Source organism: Rhea pennata, chromosome 1 (genome assembly GCF_028389875.1).
Source record: "Rhea pennata isolate bPtePen1 chromosome 1, bPtePen1.pri, whole genome shotgun sequence".
Classification (NCBI taxonomy): domain Eukaryota; kingdom Metazoa; phylum Chordata; class Aves; order Rheiformes; family Rheidae; genus Rhea; species Rhea pennata.
In genome coordinates this window covers 27,524,408-27,542,558 of record NC_084663.1, presented here as the reverse complement: position 1 = coordinate 27,542,558, position 18,151 = coordinate 27,524,408, and the positions used below count along the sequence as shown (strand labels likewise).

The 18,151-nt window shown below is 39.3% G+C and overlaps 1 protein-coding gene across 1 annotated transcript in view; it reads left to right on the top strand.

Annotated features, from left to right (window-relative positions):
- Positions 1–18,151, top strand: part of MET (MET proto-oncogene, receptor tyrosine kinase) — a 70,718-nt gene that overhangs the window by 23,262 nt on the left and 29,305 nt on the right. The window contains exons 4-10 of the mRNA XM_062599488.1: positions 5,095–5,229; positions 6,572–6,745; positions 12,196–12,356; positions 13,523–13,625; positions 13,859–13,995; positions 15,273–15,437; positions 16,334–16,433. Of these exons, the coding sequence (XP_062455472.1) occupies positions 5,095–5,229; positions 6,572–6,745; positions 12,196–12,356; positions 13,523–13,625; positions 13,859–13,995; positions 15,273–15,437; positions 16,334–16,433 (975 nt within the window). The remainder of the gene's footprint in view (positions 1–5,094; positions 5,230–6,571; positions 6,746–12,195; positions 12,357–13,522; positions 13,626–13,858; positions 13,996–15,272; positions 15,438–16,333; positions 16,434–18,151) is intronic.

The following is an 18,151-nucleotide window of genomic DNA, read 5'->3' as shown; positions in this document are numbered from 1 at the left end:
TCAGATATCAGTGTCAAAATCTACATAAATAACATTTTTGTATATAGGGTTCACTATGTAACAGGTTTTAGAATAGCAGTCTTGCCTTTGTGGTAAAGAAAGAGTCTTCATGCTCCCACAAAATATCAAATATTGCATACTGCTCGATCTATAGAGTCAAATTAAAATTAACACCTGGTGCTGAATAGTTGTTTTGAAAGCACACATGTTTTAATATTCAGTTCCAATAGAAAAGCTTACACCCTTCAGCGCAGATCCATTGTACTCTCGATGGATTAGAATGATATACAGTGTTCAGTAAGCTACATATGTGCCCTTTGCAAGGCTATGCTGCATATCCTGGGGCATTTGAGGCATTATACAATAAAGTTAGCCCTGAGCCTATCTCCGCTGGGTAATGGCCTCCACCTGCCAGACATCTAGGGAAAAAATAACAATATGATACTTAGATGGAATTGTTTTAAGAAGGCCTCTCATTTTTGCAGAAGATATTTCGACATGCACACAGTAACATTTGTAATACAATCCTGCTGACTAGCAGGACTAGGCATCCGAATGATTTAAAAAAATGCTGCATGCTGCTTTTTAACTGAAATTACTACAGTCTTAATTTGCAAAATTATCTATAAATTAACCTACAATCAAGTCTTCTGACTTAAGACTGACTGATGGTAATGAAAGAATATTTAAATTAATTCATTTGGTGTTCATGGACTTGAGTGATCAGTGACTTCCATTATAAAGGATATATTAATTAATCTGTTTTCCCTTATCTTCACAAAAGTATGCTGAAAGATTTTATATAAATATATATAATATATATATATTTGTGCCTATTATGTGCCTTTTCTGAACAGCAAGAGTAAACATGCTAGTAAATTAAGCTGTCTTCTTAGTGTTTTACTTGAGTATCCATGTTCTTCTTAGAGGACTTAAATATTTTCTTGCTTTGAGAAGGATGTGCCGGGATGTGTTAGTAGTTATGAATATACTTTTCAGGAGGATTACTTGTAAGAACATAAGATCAGCCACACTAATTCAGATCATGGGTCCACGCAGCTCAATGCTTTGTCTTCAACTGTGATGACAAGTGGATACATAGGGATGAGGGAAAACATATATAGCACCTCCTCTTCCAAGCCTCCAATTATTTTCAGTTCTGGGGATTTCCTGGGTATAGCCAGTTTTGTAAACTCCAGTGGTGCTCTTCTCCATGTGTGGAGTTTCTCTTGCATGTACAGTCTCCGCACATTCACATTCTTTAGCAAAGATTTACATAGGTCCAGCACATACTGCCAAGGAGCCTTCTGTTTGCTTTGAACTTGACTCTCACTTTTACCTTTTGATGGTGTATAGCTTTTTTATTGGATGAGACAGTCATTGGATTAGATGGCCAGTCTCTACCCACTCCCTCCTGACAGGGAGATTCTGCATGCTTTTATCATATCCTCCCGATAAAGTCAACTTTACTTCTGAGTCATTCTTCATGGGGCACCCATTTCAGCCTTTTGATGATGTCTCTTGCCCTTCTCTGAACCTTTCCCTGTTCTAACATGTTTTTTGTGTGACAAAGCAACCAAAGAATTCTAGGAGTGGGCCAGCCATAGATTTATATAATGACATAAGTTTTCTGTTTTGTTCTCTAATTCTTTTCTAACAGTACCTGACTTTTGATTTGGATTTTTGCAGGTTTTTTTTTTTTTTTTTTGACTGCTGCTGAGCAGTGAGATGATGCTTTCATGGAAGTATCTGTCATGTATAACCTTCAATTTATCTTCTTTGTTTTATTTCATCTGCCATTTTACTGCCTTGACATCCTGTCTTGTAAAGTCCTTCTGCCATCCTTCATAGTTTGTCCTCCTCACCTTGAATATCTTTGGATCATCAACAAGCTTTGTCACTGGACTGCTCACTCACTTTTCCAACTCATTTATGAATATATTGAACAGCATGGATCCCAGCACTAACCCTTGCAGAACACTTCTAGTGACTTCTGCTGCTATTGCAATAACTGACCATTTACTGTTAACTTGTTTCTTCTCTTTTAGTCAATTATTTATCTCCACAAGACCTTCCATCTCTCCTGTCTGTTTGAGTGTAGGCACATAGATATCCTTTCCCTGCTCATATGCACTGGAGAGATGCCTGAATTCTCATTAAACTGTAAAAAAAAAAAAAAAAAAAAAAGGAAACATTTGGATGATTAGCCTTTGTAAAGAGAAATCCTTCTGTCCTACTAAACCATTTCCATGAGCTCTGTAGGGTCATGCCACACAGTAGACATACAGCCCAGTCCTGAGTAGTAAGTAACACAGGTTTCTGAGAACAATACTGGAGTCCTAAGTAGCTTCTTCTTCATACTGTAGAACCTGTCTTAAAATTGCCTTCTCTTCAGAATTATGTCAGATAAGGGTAATATAGAATTAAAAGAACTAATCTGATGCATGCAAAAGCTGCACAGTTATATAGGCCAAAAAGAGTATTTTGCATCTTGGATCTTTTGCTACAACACCGTAGGCTAGTATATCAGTTCTAAGCAAACTGTTAAATCTTTTATTCCATAGTCCCAAGTGAGTTAGGAGTTGTAATTCAAGCTTCCTGTATGTCATGAGGTCAAAGTCTATTCCCTCAGGCTTTGAGCAGGTGATTTGACTATGAGCCTCAGTAAAATAAAGGTCAGGCAGTGCTTAAAGCACCAAATAATTTTCCAGGACTGTAGAAGTGGGATCCAAATTTTCATGTATTGCTCTGAGGTTGCAACTCAGGCAAGTTCAAAGGGTTAACTCTGTGGCTCAATCAGAAAGAATGTTTGGCAATAAGAGGAAGCCTGGATTAATGATAGAGAAGAATTCTTAGCATTTTATAGCAGTGGGTATTCGAGATGAGACATGGCTAATGATCAACTAAAAAGGTATTTGCAGCTGTGGTACTACCTCTCTCCATAATGCCAACATTAATCAAGCTTTTTCATGCAGCTTTGCAGTTCATTTTATTTTTCATTGTCCTGAATATAAAAACTCATACCCCCTAATACACTGTGTCAGAGACCATACTTCTGTGTCACTGAAAACAATCAGACCTTATTGATTTCTAAAAGCTTTATTTTCTGTAATGTAAGACAAACCTATAGTAAATTCTTTAACTCAATCAATTTCATCTTAAAGGAAAGAAAGCCTTGTGTAACCCCAAACTGCAAATATCTCTGGGATGTGAAGCACTTATCACCATGAATTAGCTGCTCATATATTTTATTTAAGTTTTGAATTACAGCAAAACATCAGCTGTAATTACAGTATCCTTAAGTCTAGTTTTGGAGACAGCCATCTTGTTGAAAGACCTTGGCAGTGTGGAAAGCCAGTGAAACTGTGTAAGTCAATGTCCTAGCTGTTCTAATGCTAGCTTAGGAGTCAGAAGAAAAGCTTCATTATAGTAAAAAATTAAATATTTGACATGCAAGTTATTTCCAGAATGACTTCTATCTTTTAAAATAATGAACTCATTGAATCTCAACTTCTCAACAAATGTTGATTATCTAAATTCCTTAAGTAAACTACACGTGGTACAGCTTTGAAACATGAACATGATCTTCCCTTACGTAAACAATCCTTTGCCTTTGTTGCCTGATGCTATCGCATTTGGGCGCACATCCTTCTGGATCGCAGGCCCAAGCCTATAAAATCTTGCTATCAAATATCCATCCCAATCTGCAGATGCTTTATGCCTATGCTTAACAGCCATGACTCATCCCATTAAAGTCAGCAAAGTTACAGTAGTAAAGTTAAGCATGTGTTTGCAGGAATAGGCCCAAATTCTCAGAAGTATTTAGGTAACTCAAGATGCAGAGAGATGACTAGTGGGGGATTTTCATACTAGTGTGACTAATCTTCCTAAGATCTCTTAAAATCAATAGACAGAGAGAGGGTAGTTGCAAGGGAGCTTCAGCACATCTAAATTAGGCTCCTGTTTTGGAACATCTTCTGGGGGAGCCTCCGGCCCTCCCTGTAGTAGATGGAGCCCCTGGACACTCGGGTCTGCAGAAACAAGGAAGAGCATGATCCAGCACAGCAAGCCTGCAGCCTTGCAGCACTACCAGCCCGAAAAACCTGCACTTCCTGACAGCCAGATGTTTGCGCTCTAATGGCCTCCCCATACATGGGGACCGGACCATGTGGACACGAAGGTGGGGAGGAAGAACAGGGAAGGAGAAGCAGGTTTTAGCTTCAGACACATGCATAGGCTTTTTCTGGAGCATCAGATTTGCCTCTGAAAGATCAAACTTTCCAAAGTTTCCAAAGAGCAACGAGGGTCTGCCTCCTTTGTACATATTAGCAATTCCTTTAGAGCTTGTCATGCCCATGAAACCTCTTTGACTGGTACAGGCTATGGACTGTTTGGTGTCACATCCATGGCAGTGCCTTGTTCTCTCTGCTAGCTGCTATTTGGAATCCTAAAGACGGTGACGATAGTGGCAACTCCTCAATCTTCCTTTTTTTCTGTATTCCTTAAATGTTCTTTCCAAAAGCAACATCTTCATGCTCTAAATTATATAGTAATATAACCTTGCAGCAAGTCCACCCTCCCCTCTCTCCCTCTCTCCATGTTGAAATTCATAAATATCAAATACACAAGGCAAATTTTACTTTTCAGATTTAAGGATCATCATGAATATAAATGGAAATATCTTTGACCTTCTAAGGCCTGGAGTTTAAGATTCTTTAAAACAAACATTGTAGATAAAATTGTTTTTTTTTTCTTAAACATAGCAAGGCTAACTAAATGACCTAGCTTCATTTTTCATAGCTGATTCTAAATACTTGAAAGTAAAGGCCTAGAAAGCATGCAATGATTCTTTCGTATTTTTATAAATATGATGTGTTTTGAAGATCTTCCAACAGCCATGACTTTGCTATGTTAAATAAAGTGGATCTTGTATGGGTTTAATCAGATCATGAGGGAACATTATGCAAAATACTATGCAATGTAATGCAAGGTAATTACTGCTAGCAGAAAAGTATCAGGAATGTGAGAACGTTGAGCAGTATGCAGATGTGTCACACACTGCCTGCTGATTTTAAGGATTTCTTTCTTTTTTAGATAGTGATTTCCCGTTCAGAATCCACAGCTCCACATGTCAGTTTTCAGCTAGACTCCCACCCCGTCTCTCCCCAAGTCGTTGTCGAGCATTCATTAGTAGCAGATGGCTATACCCTGGTAGTGACTGGAAAAAAGGTGAGTGGTTCATAATCTAATTATTTGGTGCACCGTGTAAACCCTCATTCAGAGCAGCAACTTTCAGTAAGAGCAACTATTCAGAAGACTGCTTTATGTTCTGCATCCTCTCAGCCTTTCCATTCCCTTGGGAATGTTGGGCTTTTTTCCTCAGAGATCTTTTTTTGTCTACAAAACACACCAACATATTAATATTGAGAAATGTTTAAATAATGTGAGAACTGTGATATAAACCAACAAAAGCCAGGAAATGCAAATTTAAGGCTGAAACTCTGTCCTTAATTCAAGTGCTTGCAAAGAAAAACACACAATGGCTTAAGGAAAGAATGGTGTTCCGAATTTCCTGGCTTTTGTTGGGTTGTGTCATAACATCATAACTATCTAAATAGGGATGTGTGTGCAAGTGTTACGCATGTGTGTTTAAAGTTGGAGTTCATAGTTTTAAGATTACTTTAACATCTAGTTTACAAAAGGCTAATAAAAGAAGTCATAAATATGCTACAGTCGTAAGTAGGATGGGTTTAGAACATCATTACATTAGCAGATAATATTATAGATAATCCTAAACCATAACTGTAAGCAATAATTTGACCCCTTGAGTTCTATAAGAATTTATAGAAATCCATTAGCCATCAGTAAAGACAGTTATTAATTGTTTACTAGAAATGTAAGAGATATTTATGAAAATAATCTTGAAAAAAAACCATATCCAAAATAAGTTTAAGAATGTTGTTGAGGTATAAAGAAGTATGATGTACTTGCATAGTAATATAGTTATATACTAATATTAAAATTTTGAGTAAAATAATTATCACATATTGAGAGCAACAATTATAATCATTATTTAAATAATTAAGTAATAAGGTTACTGATAGTAGTTGTTAAAAAACAGCACTTGTACAGACGTGTGCTTTAAGTGTGTCATAGATAGTAACACAGCCTCCCCACAGCTGAAATAGCCATCAAGTCTATTCTGCAGATGCATGAACAAAGGCATGCTGAGATACACTCTTTGTCCAAGAATTGGTATAAAACTGGGAGCTGCACACCGCTGTTTTCTTTTCCCATCAGCCAAAAATGCTATCTTGCTGTAAACATCAGATGCTGGTAGTAACGGTATATGACATTAAGATGCCTTTAGGGTTTCTCCCAAGTGAATTTAAAATCATGTCAGTTAAATTACTTATAAGATATTATAATTACTGAGCTAAGGAGCAGTATAACCACGACTTGCACATTTGAAATCTGAGTAGTATCGCAGAATGTTGCATAAATAGATACTCTCCTTGCCATTTTGTTTATGTATTATGGAGATCTATGCATCATTTCTTTGCATCAATAGATAACTAAGATCCCATTGAACGGACCGGGCTGTGAGCATTTCAAGTCCTGCAGCCAGTGCCTTCTGGCACCTCCCTTCATGCAGTGTGGCTGGTGCAGCAAGCGGTGTTCAAGGTCTCAGGAGTGTGTTGAAGGAACATGGACTCAGGAGACATGTTTGCCAAGAGTTTATGAGGTAAATTGATGTGTTTCTCACATTTATCTTTGATATAAGAATGCACAGGTGATTGCTATCCAGGAGACCGTAGCAATGCCTCCTGAACCTGCACCTGCTGGAGGTGTGTGGAGGTGCTCCTGGGAGCTGGCCACCTTCTGCAGCCTGGCCTCCTGCCTTCAGAAACCCTGGGGTTGCAAAGCCCATCCTGATGAGCAGGGCTCATGTTGCAATGTTTGTTATTGCTGCTTTAATCTTGCATCGTGACACTATTGAGCTTGGAGGGGGCGAATCTCTCGAGGAAAAGGTGGCCACAGAGGTTGTCAACCAACAAATATAAATGACATATGGGAAGCAAAGGAGATGAGTTTCCACTCATGTTCCTTTCGAGACATTTTGTGTTCATTTTTATGTAATTAAGATAAACGAAGTGTCTGCTCCCCTTACCATCCGTAAGTAGCTGCCGGCCTCAGGGGACTACCCCAGATGTGGTGCCAGCCTAGGTCCTTGTGCGGACCCAAGTCCAGCAGTTCAGCTAACCCTCCCGGCTCCCTGCGGAAAAGCCCCAGCCATACAAAAACTCTGTGGCATGGAAACACACTGGGTCGGATCCAGCCCGGCTGGTGGTTAAAGGAAAAGAGCATCCTTCAGATGAAAAGAGGAAAAGAGCATCTCAAACCCCTCTCGCAGAGGAGGCTCCCCGCGCCTCTGCCAAGCTGCCCTCGTGCTGGCTCCCGTGTTTGAGGCGGTGGGAGAGCCCCTCTCTGCCTCACCCCGCTCGGTGATGGAGCCGTCGCCCAAAGCGCTGCCCTGGAGGAGGTGGCGTTTCCCCCGGCGTGGCTCCTCCTGCCCGTGGGGATGATGGCGGCGGACACGGCAAGCAGCCCCCGGGGAAGCGGACGCCCGAGGGCTGCTCGCATTTTGTGAAAGCCCGTAAAGGATGAAAAGTGTGCGAGAAAAAAACCACACAGATGAGCAAAGACCCATACTAGCTCATTGCTGTTCTCAGTTAGCTATGGTTAATGCAAGATTTGTATTGGTTGACTGTACATTTAACCAGATCATTTTGTGTTAAGTGTGACATAATTATGAAGGCTTAGTTTTATGGAAGAGTTTATGGACTGGTAAACAGAGTGGAGAACAAACATAAAGCTTTCTGGTAGCACTTATATCCATTTACTTTTATTAATATATTTAAATTATGCTTTGTAGTTTAAAATACATTTACTCTTTATGGGTATGCAGCTTATAAACAGAGATGAAACTTTGAATGCTAAACTCTCAGAGAGAGAGAGAGACAGAAATTCCTTTTAAATAAAATAATGTTTTCCTTAAACCAAGCACATGCTTTCATGTACAGCAACTTTTTAAAGAATAGCCAGGCAAAACTGCCGAAAGAAGTTCAGATTACATTAGTAATCCAGAAACATATGTTAACGGAGTTTTTTTTCTTTTCATATTCATGTTTCAGATACAAAATTCAGGGCCTACGCAGGCAAACTGCAACGAACAAACAATGAAATGTTAATAGGACTCAGATCAGAACCAAATCAAACCCAAAATGGATGTGAAGATGTGCGTGTGTGTGTGTGTTTGCCTTGCCTTCTATTGCCATTTACAGTTGGGCAAAGGAGATATAAAAAAATTACTAAAACAGAAAGTGAATAGTTTGCATTTACTTTACACAAGAACACAGTTATTTCAAAAAGGCTATAATATATGCTTGACTAGTCCTTTCTGCTTTTAACTTTTATGAATCAGTGAATCGCAAATACAAAGGGATACATTGAGAATAAGTCCTGAAATGCTTTTTCTTTACTTCTGCAAGACCAAACTACTCACATTTATATTGCATAGCTTGTTCTGTTTTCCCTAGAGCACAGGCAGCATCCCTTAACATTTTTCCTTGGCAAAACTTCAGTGCTATGGCTATATGTTGCAATGCATCCAAAAAGATTTCTAAAGCTCTGCTTAGCTTCCAATTTCCAGATGTGCTAAGCGCTCATGGTCCTCTCTAATTTCAATGTGTGTGTGTGTGTGCGCGCACGCTCAGCAGTTTTAAGAAGCAGGTGGAGCCCACGCGAGATGCTTGCACCGCGCGGTCCTTGCTCGAGGCAGCTCTCCCTCCAAAGCGGCTGGAACGACGCATGCAAGGGAGCGGGCGTCCGCGCGCCCGGGAGCCCCGGGCACCCCCTTCGTCACGCGCAGCCCGGCACCGCGCGCTTGGGCGCCTGCACCTCCTTCCCCTCTAGTGAACGTGGAGCTGTGGCCCTGGCAGATCTCAAAGTGAATCTGCTGCAGTTTTGAATTACAGCGTGCCCACATTTGTGAAAGTTGTTTCTAGAAGGCTTGTAAGGAAAAAAATGCAGTTGAGTACTTAAATCCCTTTGGACTGCTAGCTGTTAAGACAGATTTCATGCTCTGCTGGACCATGACATTTAACATTATTACTGAAAAAAATATAAAACAGATTATTCATCATCTTCTGATCTGTCTTTAAACCCATATGCATAAAATATGAGAAACAAGCTTGTTTAGTTTCCAACAAACAGAGGATGACCTGCTTCTCATGGTGTCTGAAATTCAGTCCTAAACCCCCCTAAATATTTTGCAGGTTTCAGAGGGCCAGGTTACTTAATGTATGTCATATGATAGCTTTAACCTGAAGGGAATACAGGGATTCTCCGAGGGTCTGATCCAATGGTCTCAGTTTTCCCAGACTATCACATGGAGCAGTGTTTAACAAAAAAGATTTTCTTCTTGTGAGGAGTGGTGGAGGAGCCCCCCATTTTTCTGTGCGAGTCCTGTTGATCCTTCAGTCCTTTTGCCAGAGCCAACTCGGTAACGAAACAAATTGCAGTCATCTGTACGGGGAACGCCAGCTGCCCCAAAAGGTGAACCACGTGGAAGAAAAATAAATGGGTCTCCCTTTTGATACTTTATTATGGCTCAAAACCTGACGCGCTTCGTTGTTGTTTTTAAAAGTGAGTCATTTTAGCTAACTTTTACCTTAGAAATATCAAGAACATCAGGCGTTCTGCTGCCTGTTTAGATTGGAGGATCTGTTGGAAATTTCAAGTGTGGCCTGAACATGTTCTTGCCTCTTAATTAAAATGAATGGGCTGTCGAAACTTTAATAAATAGATACTTTCTTCCAACAATTTATAAAGTATGTGAGTGGATGTTAACATACAAGCTGTCAACATAAACAAAAGAAAAACACAATGTTTAAAATTTTTCCAAGAAAAAAAAAGAAGAGAAGACAGTTTTTTCTCCCTTAACTCAAAGTCCAGAAAACACTAGGGTCATGCAGAGCTTCAGGTCTTGCAAAACGACTTACTCCATGTTATCGTTGGAGATTTCCTGCTGCAGAGAATATTCAAGAATTTTTCAATTTTTAATTCTTAAATTCCGAGCATTTATAACTGATTCGGGTTTCATTTATTTTCTGTTGCTACCTGTGCAATGTACATGCTCTATGAACATGCAGACAGATGATGGTTATGGGCGCTTCCGTTCAGAGTCCAGGCAGGTTACTATTCATTCTTGCTGCATCTTCCATGAAAAAGTCTGGGAAACCAGATTTGACTTTTAGTGGTTTCATGGTACAGAAGAAATGTAATAAAAATAAGAAAATGAAAGAAAACACTTTGGGAGACTTTCTGTAGAACTTAAAAACAAAAGTATAATAACTAGTTTATTTTTTGCTATCTGCTTGGAAGTCTTATCTCCTAAATTTGCTGGCAGAATGTAATAAATACATTTACTCTCCCTCAGTTAAGGCACATGGGCTGCTATCACAAGTCTCTTTTGGCAGATAAGATCATTCAAAAACGGTTAAGTCCCTTAGTTTACAATGCTGCATGGCTCTGTAAGGCCTGATTTTAATGCCCTTATTTTGCTAAGTAGGGACTGCAACTCTGACTCCTCAAATGCCGCAGATTAGTGCATTATGTACAAACCGTGAGACATCTCGAACCCCCACAGAGTAGCTTCAGTTTCTGTTTGGCTGTTGTAACTCCAAAAATAGATGCTGCGATACTAAGTAGAGTGGCAAACTGTGATCTGAAGTCAATCCAGACTTTGAAGATACAGAAATAAAGAAATACAGGAAATATAAACTTGGCAACAAGAGAGATCCCACCTGATGCAATACAGCTCCCCACTGCTGGCCGCAGGCTGTGGGGGCATCTCTTTTTTTTTCATGGAATTTGTGCAAAAGGACTATTTCTGCATAGGTTCCCTCTTCTTTGCTCATTGAGAGCTGACTCAAAGCTCATTAAAGCAGGAAAGATTCCTACTGACTTCCGTCCATTTTAGATCAGACTCTTTGTCTGGTTTCTAATGGGGGTAGTAAATTTTCCCGTATACAATATATGGCATAATTCTTTTGAAGTATTCTTCAGGTGCCTTTCCATCTACAATAGTTCATTTGTGAAAGTCTTCAAGTATAGCCACAGAGAGTTGAAAAGAAATGTGCCTGTCTTACTGGATTTCCAGATGAAATAATAGTCAAGGATCTCTCAAATGCTCTCCTTTCAGCTTGAAAAGGAAGTAGGGTCCTTTGAAAAGCACAGCTGTATTGCATTTTAGGGGCAAAATTGTTATCACTAAAGCACTAAGCCTAAGACATTGAGACAATATGATCACAAATATAAATTGTCTTTCATTCTCTGTTGTTTGTCCAGTAATACTGCTATGTTTGCAAATTTATGCAGTTTTGTTAAAAGTCCCCATAAACCCTGAACCAATATCTTTTGATTTTTTTACTGGCAGTACTGACCAGTACTTTTACTGCGTTTTGTAAGACTTCTATAGTGTTCCTACATTTTTCCCACCATTGTTATATTTTACAGGACAATTTACAATATACAGAAAAAAAAAAAAAAAAAAAAAAAAAAAAAGCATTTCCTTTGTAGATTGTCTCTGTTTCTGAGGGATGGTTTATTTTTAACTCAGAATTAGAGGTAGCCAAATGTAAAAGATTTAAGGAAAGAATAGCAGAAGTCATATTAACTTTATCACAGCCATGTGATATCTGATTTTGGTGTCTTTGAAGCTTCTTCACTCTGAACCTGACTTTCATCAAGCTGACAAAAATGGTCATTTGGGGGTTCTTTTGTGTTCAGTATTCAGCTTCTAACAAAATAAGCACATTGTATGTTTAACATACCAGAAATAAGATGTGAACGACAAGAACAGCAGGATTTAAAGAACCATTACAATGCACAGCTTGTTCAGTGGCCCTAAACACTATCCTTCAAAGCATTCTAGTATAGGTTTTGTTATTTATTGCTACTGTCAGAGAAAGCTCATAATGTGATAAATGAAAGGTGAAGAACAATTAAGATGAATGGTAGGATATACTCTACCAGAAGAAATGCTTTTTAAAAATTATTCCTTTGCACATTCTTTAACTCCATTTGAAGTTCTGGAAAACCCGATGAAACTAATACAGTGTTTTTTAACAGATTCTCCCAAGCAGTGCTCCATTAGAAGGTGGGACAAAACTGACAATGTGTGGATGGGACTTTGGATTCAGCAAAAATAATCGATTTGAATTAAAAAATACAGTAGTCCATATTGGAGGACAAATATGTGCCCTGGAAGCAAAATCTAGCAACAAAAACAAGTAAGAAATCTGAAGTTTGATGTTTCCTTTGTATAGATATTCTTTATGTGTGTTGGATTTTTTTTTTTTATGATATAAACATTCAGTCAATAAGTATCCATTAATTCTTAAATTTCAGGCAGAAACCATAGGTGAGAAACAAACCTCCGATATGATAAGCTCCCCAGGAGCTCCAAACAGAGGACCAATAAATCTAGTCGGTGCTGATAGCTCCTGCAGCAGCTTCTCCTGGTAGTCCATGCCATGCTATTCCACAGCTGTGGGAGCTGGCAAGAGTGAAACTGTGCAGAGCTTTGAAAAGGCGGCAGGTGCCTCTAGCCAGGATCCTGTGGGGCTCAGTTACCTTACCTCTGTCTTCCAAATCTGTGAAGCTGCTGGAGAGAAATGTGTGACGATACAGATATTTCGTCATCAGGAGGCCCCTCAGCTCCACCTCTCCTCCTCAGAAATATGTGTATAAGACAGTAGGATAATAGCTTAAATTCAAGATAGAGGTTATTCTGGTTGCAATTGTAAGAAAATAGCAAGTTCAGTGAATATCCTCTCAGCTGAGATGACTATCTACTAGCACAGCAATGTGCCAGTCATGGCCGTGGCTTCCCCCATTCTCATTTGTAGCAGCAAAAACATCACCCTCCATAAGCACTGGGCTGTCGCCCTCTTTGCTTTAGTGCAAGCAAAATGATTTAAGGAGAATGCCTCGTGTATGAGACTATATACATGTAATGTAATTCACTGACACATATCGGCATCAATTTTGGTAGTATCTAAATTTATTCAGTACATTTTTGTGTGATACATTTTTTTTTAATCGTGTTGTTTTGCCAAAATATGGCACTAAAGGAAAAATTCCAAAAACCAAGTCAGCCATTACATGAATGGGAGGTATTTGTTTTCTTTAACATGCTTCTTTTTTCATAAATATATTTGATATATCAAAATTATTTTCTCTGGATAAGTATAAGATTATAGTGTTTGTATTTGGTATGATAATAGAAGATCACAGTTCTTTTAGCTGTTATTTCTGAAAAGTCCGTGACGCACATAGATTGATGATATGTTTGGTATGGATCCTTCATTATTATGAGTTAATGTGGTTCTATTTTATTACAAAATAATCGAGGCAGAAAAAAATTTAAACACTTTTTTTTCTTTGTTTTTCAAAGGCTGGAATGCACAGTTCCTGCTGCAAAAAACGCAAGTTTTAATATATCCAGTAGTGTTTCTGTTGGACATGGCAAAACATTATTCAATACCTTTTCTTATGTGGTAAGCATTATCATTAAAACTTTAATATCAAAATTAACTTCATTATTTAGTAGGAGAAGATAGAGAATAGGCTTTTTATGAGTCTAATCCAGTATGGTAATTCTATGTTTCTGTTTGCTTTACTATTACTTCATCAAAGTGCTAGCAAATGTATTAGTATTTTTCCTTCTCATGTTTTGAAAATATGGAAACATAATTTAACAATCCACTGTTCTTATTTTTACTCCCTTCAGAATCCTGTAATAACAAATATTTCTCCCACCTATGGCCCCAAGTCTGGTGGAACATTACTAACTTTAGCTGGAAAATACCTAAACAGTGGAAAATCTCAAAGGATATTTGTGGGTGAGAAACCATGCACCTTGAAAAGGTAAGGTCACAAAAAAGTGTTTCTTTTAATATTGAAATTGGTTTGATTAAATGTCTTGTGTAAAAGAAAAATCCAGCTCTCCCCCTCAAAAAAGAGTGCACTGCTCTCCTCACATTACATAGAATTAGTACCGTAATAAGCATTCAGTTCCAGCTTAGGTCTGGAGTTTGGGATCTCTAAAAGGTCCCTGGAAAGGACTACGTGTCTGTGGAAGTCTTGTTTATTCTGTAAGGCCTCCATTAACCTCCTGAAGGTTTGCAATAGCAAATCAGCTTCTAAAGGACTAGCAATTGCACATTTCCCATTACGTCTGTCATCCCAAATCCCGCACACTCATCCCGCTCTCCTCTGCTAGCAAGAGCTGCGGTTCGTGTAACTGCTTGCAGCGAGCACATCGTCATTTCCTGCGCGGTTGCCCAGTGCAAACCAGGGGGTTCCTCAACGGGAAAGGGGATATTGTGTAGTGGAGCAAGGGGAAGTGTTTCTGCTCTAGTATCAGTGCGTTGCTTCCAAACCGTAGCACCAGTTTGGGTCTTTTCTTCCTATATATAATATTGTTTTGGGAATTAATAAATTAAGGTCTGTCCTGGATTCAGTAGACATAGTAGCTCATTCAGGAATCCTTAACATGCTCTGTGTGGACCTGCCTGGGTTTTTACCTGGCTATGAATGTTAAAAATAAGCACAGGCTCGCTGTTCCGTGCAGAGAAATGTTCTGAATTTGCTAGCCATTTTACCATGATGCAGAAGCTTCCTGCTCCTGGGTTTGGTTGCAACAGGGTGACACTCATGTCCTCACTGCCCCTGCCCCCTTGGCAGCTGCTCCAAGTGCAGAACTCCTCTGAAACACCAGTGCCTCCCCGCCAGCCTCTTTTCTTGAGGTTTGTAAAGCAGGGAAATATCCTGTGTTGCAGAAAGAGAAGGTGTCACCCTTGGCAGCTGTGGCACAGCAAGCCAGTCCTTAAGCCCAGAGCCTGCTGCCCTTGGTGCTGAGCAGGGGCCAACGTGGCCGGCATGGGAGAAACACCTTCCACCAGGCAAGGTGCAAACCACCCAGAGAAGACAAATCTTGAGCCTAAGTGGCGTAGATGCAGCTTCTGCATCACACCGCGCGTATTTTGCAAGGCCCCTGGTCTGCGCAGGAGTAAATAATACGGCACTCGATGACGTTTCTCGCATCGGATCCTCCTGCGGGGCTGGGGCTTGCTGAAGGCCGGCTTTTCGAACGCAGTACGTGTTTCGCGGTGCTGACGGGGAGCCCTTCCGTGTCCTTGCAGCGTGTCGGCGAGCGCTGCGGAGTGCTACACGCCGGCACAGCGCATCCCGCAGGAGTATCGCGTCCGGGTGGGCATCGACGAAGCCGTTCGAGACGCAAAAGGTCATTTCACATACAGGGAAGACCCGGTTGTTTTAAAAATTCACCCAGCCAAATCTTTTCTTAGGTGAGTGAAAGTTTCTCATGGAAATAAGAAAAGGAGTGGATGAAAGAAGAATGGCTGGGCTGCGCAGCAATCTGCCGACAGAAATTGCGTTTTTATCGCTATCTGCCATACCAATTGCTTCTATTATGGTGCGGTTGCAGAGGGCAGATCATTTCCTTTCCGAGGTGAAGGGGAGGGGGGAAAGGTGCCTCTATTTTATGTGATTTAACTCCTAGCTACTGCTGAGCTTACCTGCAGCGTCCTGCTGAGAGATACCTACTGTACAGCTAAGTGTATCTCTGCTTCTATGCCCGGACGTTACGCTGATTTGTGAGGAAAATCATTTAACGTGACAAGTCAGCAGTACTCAGGAGAGCAAATGGATTTTAAAACAGTCTAAATCCAGCATACATAAATATTAGGAATATATATGTATGGTAGTGTATGTATGTGCGTGTTTTTAAGTGACATATTTATGATCTTATTAGCTTTAATCCAAACCATCTGCCTTTGCCAAAAAAATGTCAGCAGTAAAAAAGGCACCTTTTTTCTGTACCAGTGAAAGCAACAAGTTAAATAAGTTAGCAAATGCTGAGGACAAGTACACGTCATCCTTTAAAACGTACACATTTCTTTTATGTCTTGACATATCACATTTCTTTAACTTATTTTTCCTTTTTGTATATGGTTGGTTGTTACATCAAGTGTGATTTTTTTCCAAGAAAAGAAATTGGGGGGGAGGGGGAATTGGAAATTTCCCATTGTTCAGAACAATGCGTTTGGCATTCACCCTGTATATCTCCAATTTTGCTTTTATATTGTCATTTATTTTGAAATACAATTTGTAATTAAGTTTATTAGGGAAGCTGTATTGTTATCCTACTTTTTTTTTTATTGTTATTTTTAATCTTTCCTAGTGGCGGAAGTACAATCACAGCTCAGGGAATCAACTTGAATTCGGTGTGCTTTCCTCAGATGGTGATTACCGTACCTAAACTGGGAATGAACTTCTCTGTGGTGAGTCAGTCTTGGAGAAGACAGTCTGTTACCTTGTCATCTTTGTGTTCTGAATGGCACAGAATTTATGGTGAAATCACTTTGATTTTGCCTTGAAACTTAGGGGCTTCCACGGACATTTTGCTGTTTTCTGTTTTCTGCATAGGCAAAACTCAACAGCACATTGGAAATTAGAGGGGGGGGGGGGGGAAAGGACCATATTTTACCTGTTGGAGCCTATTCCAAAGAAATTAGGCTTTCATAGTGTCAGATAACAAGATTTTTATTTCGCAATTTAACACTTGGAAAATTCAATGAGTAAACAAAGAACAATGCAATATATATGTGCCAATGTCGCCAGACAGGGCAAATTCATGTGGAATACAGGTAATAGGAAATATATGCTAATGGTGACTGTGGTACGGAAAGAAAATGGAACAAACATCAAAGAAAGAGGAAAAGTAATATGTCAAATCAGGAGTGTTTTCTTAAAGAATTGCTTATCATTAAATTACCTCTTAGGGCAAATTTTTCCTATCTTATCAAAGTTCAGCAAGTTTTAAGAAACTTTGGGCACTGGCTGCTGGGTATCTCTGTGTGAACATAGACTCAAGGGATGGACAGGAGACTGTCAGACATCTACTTTAATCTTTATAGGGCAAAGATTACATTTATTGGCCACTTGGAGCTGGAACTGTTTCTTCTCAGCTTTTGCCTACACCTTTGCCTTGCACCTCTGACATTTTCTTATCCTGTAAGGTCCATTTAGTTTAACTAATGAAGCTAAATTGACCTACACTCTTTATAACATGCTATGCTACTGCTCATGTTCTTAGTTTATTACTAACAATATTCATATACTATTGGCTGTATTATTGAATTCTAAATATTAGATTTAGGTCTGCTCAAAGCATTTAAATGATATGTCCACAAATTTGCAGTATTTTATAACTTCAAGGTCATAATATTCTTTCTGATCCTAATTTTTATTATGAGTGTTGGGACCTGAATTTCAGATGGATTTAATCATGGCTTGTAATTTAGTGGGTACAGATTTTAATCTGAAACACAGTGCCCCTGCAATCAATTGTGGTGTTCAGTGTTATCACAAGGAACAGTTAGGAAGCAAAACATTTCAGTGTTTTCAGCACTGCAGACAAGGTTATTTCTAGGTACAAAACAATTACAAAACAGAAGATTATTGCTAAAATCAGCTCTTTAGATTTTGCTTTGCCTGGATTTGAGCTTACTTTCTTTCAAAGTAAAAACCATTTGCATGCTTTGTTTTTTGCTGAAAACATGCAGAATTGCTTCTCTTTGGATCCTGATTCCTTGTTTAGCAAATGCCTTGTCAAGAAATGCAGACAATATTTGGTACTTACTGGAATTCACAATCTGACTTAGAATTTGAATTTTAAGAATATGTAATTGAGAAAATCTAACAACATCATAGTTTTCAAAATCGATGAAGATATAATATGTGGAGGCTTCCTCAAGATTTACATAGATCTGAAAGGATCTGAAGTTTTAAAGAACTGGAGCTACTGTCCTGAAATGTTTGGGAAATCCAGCCAATGCATACTGTAGAATTGTCTCTCTCACATCAAGTTCTTGCTTCTCAAATATTGGGGAACAACCTTTCCTTCAAACAGAGGTTTACTGCCATCCTGCCTTTTAATTTGTTCTTGAAAAGTGACGTGGACATAGATAGTCAGAATTGTCTTCCTAATTGTTCATCT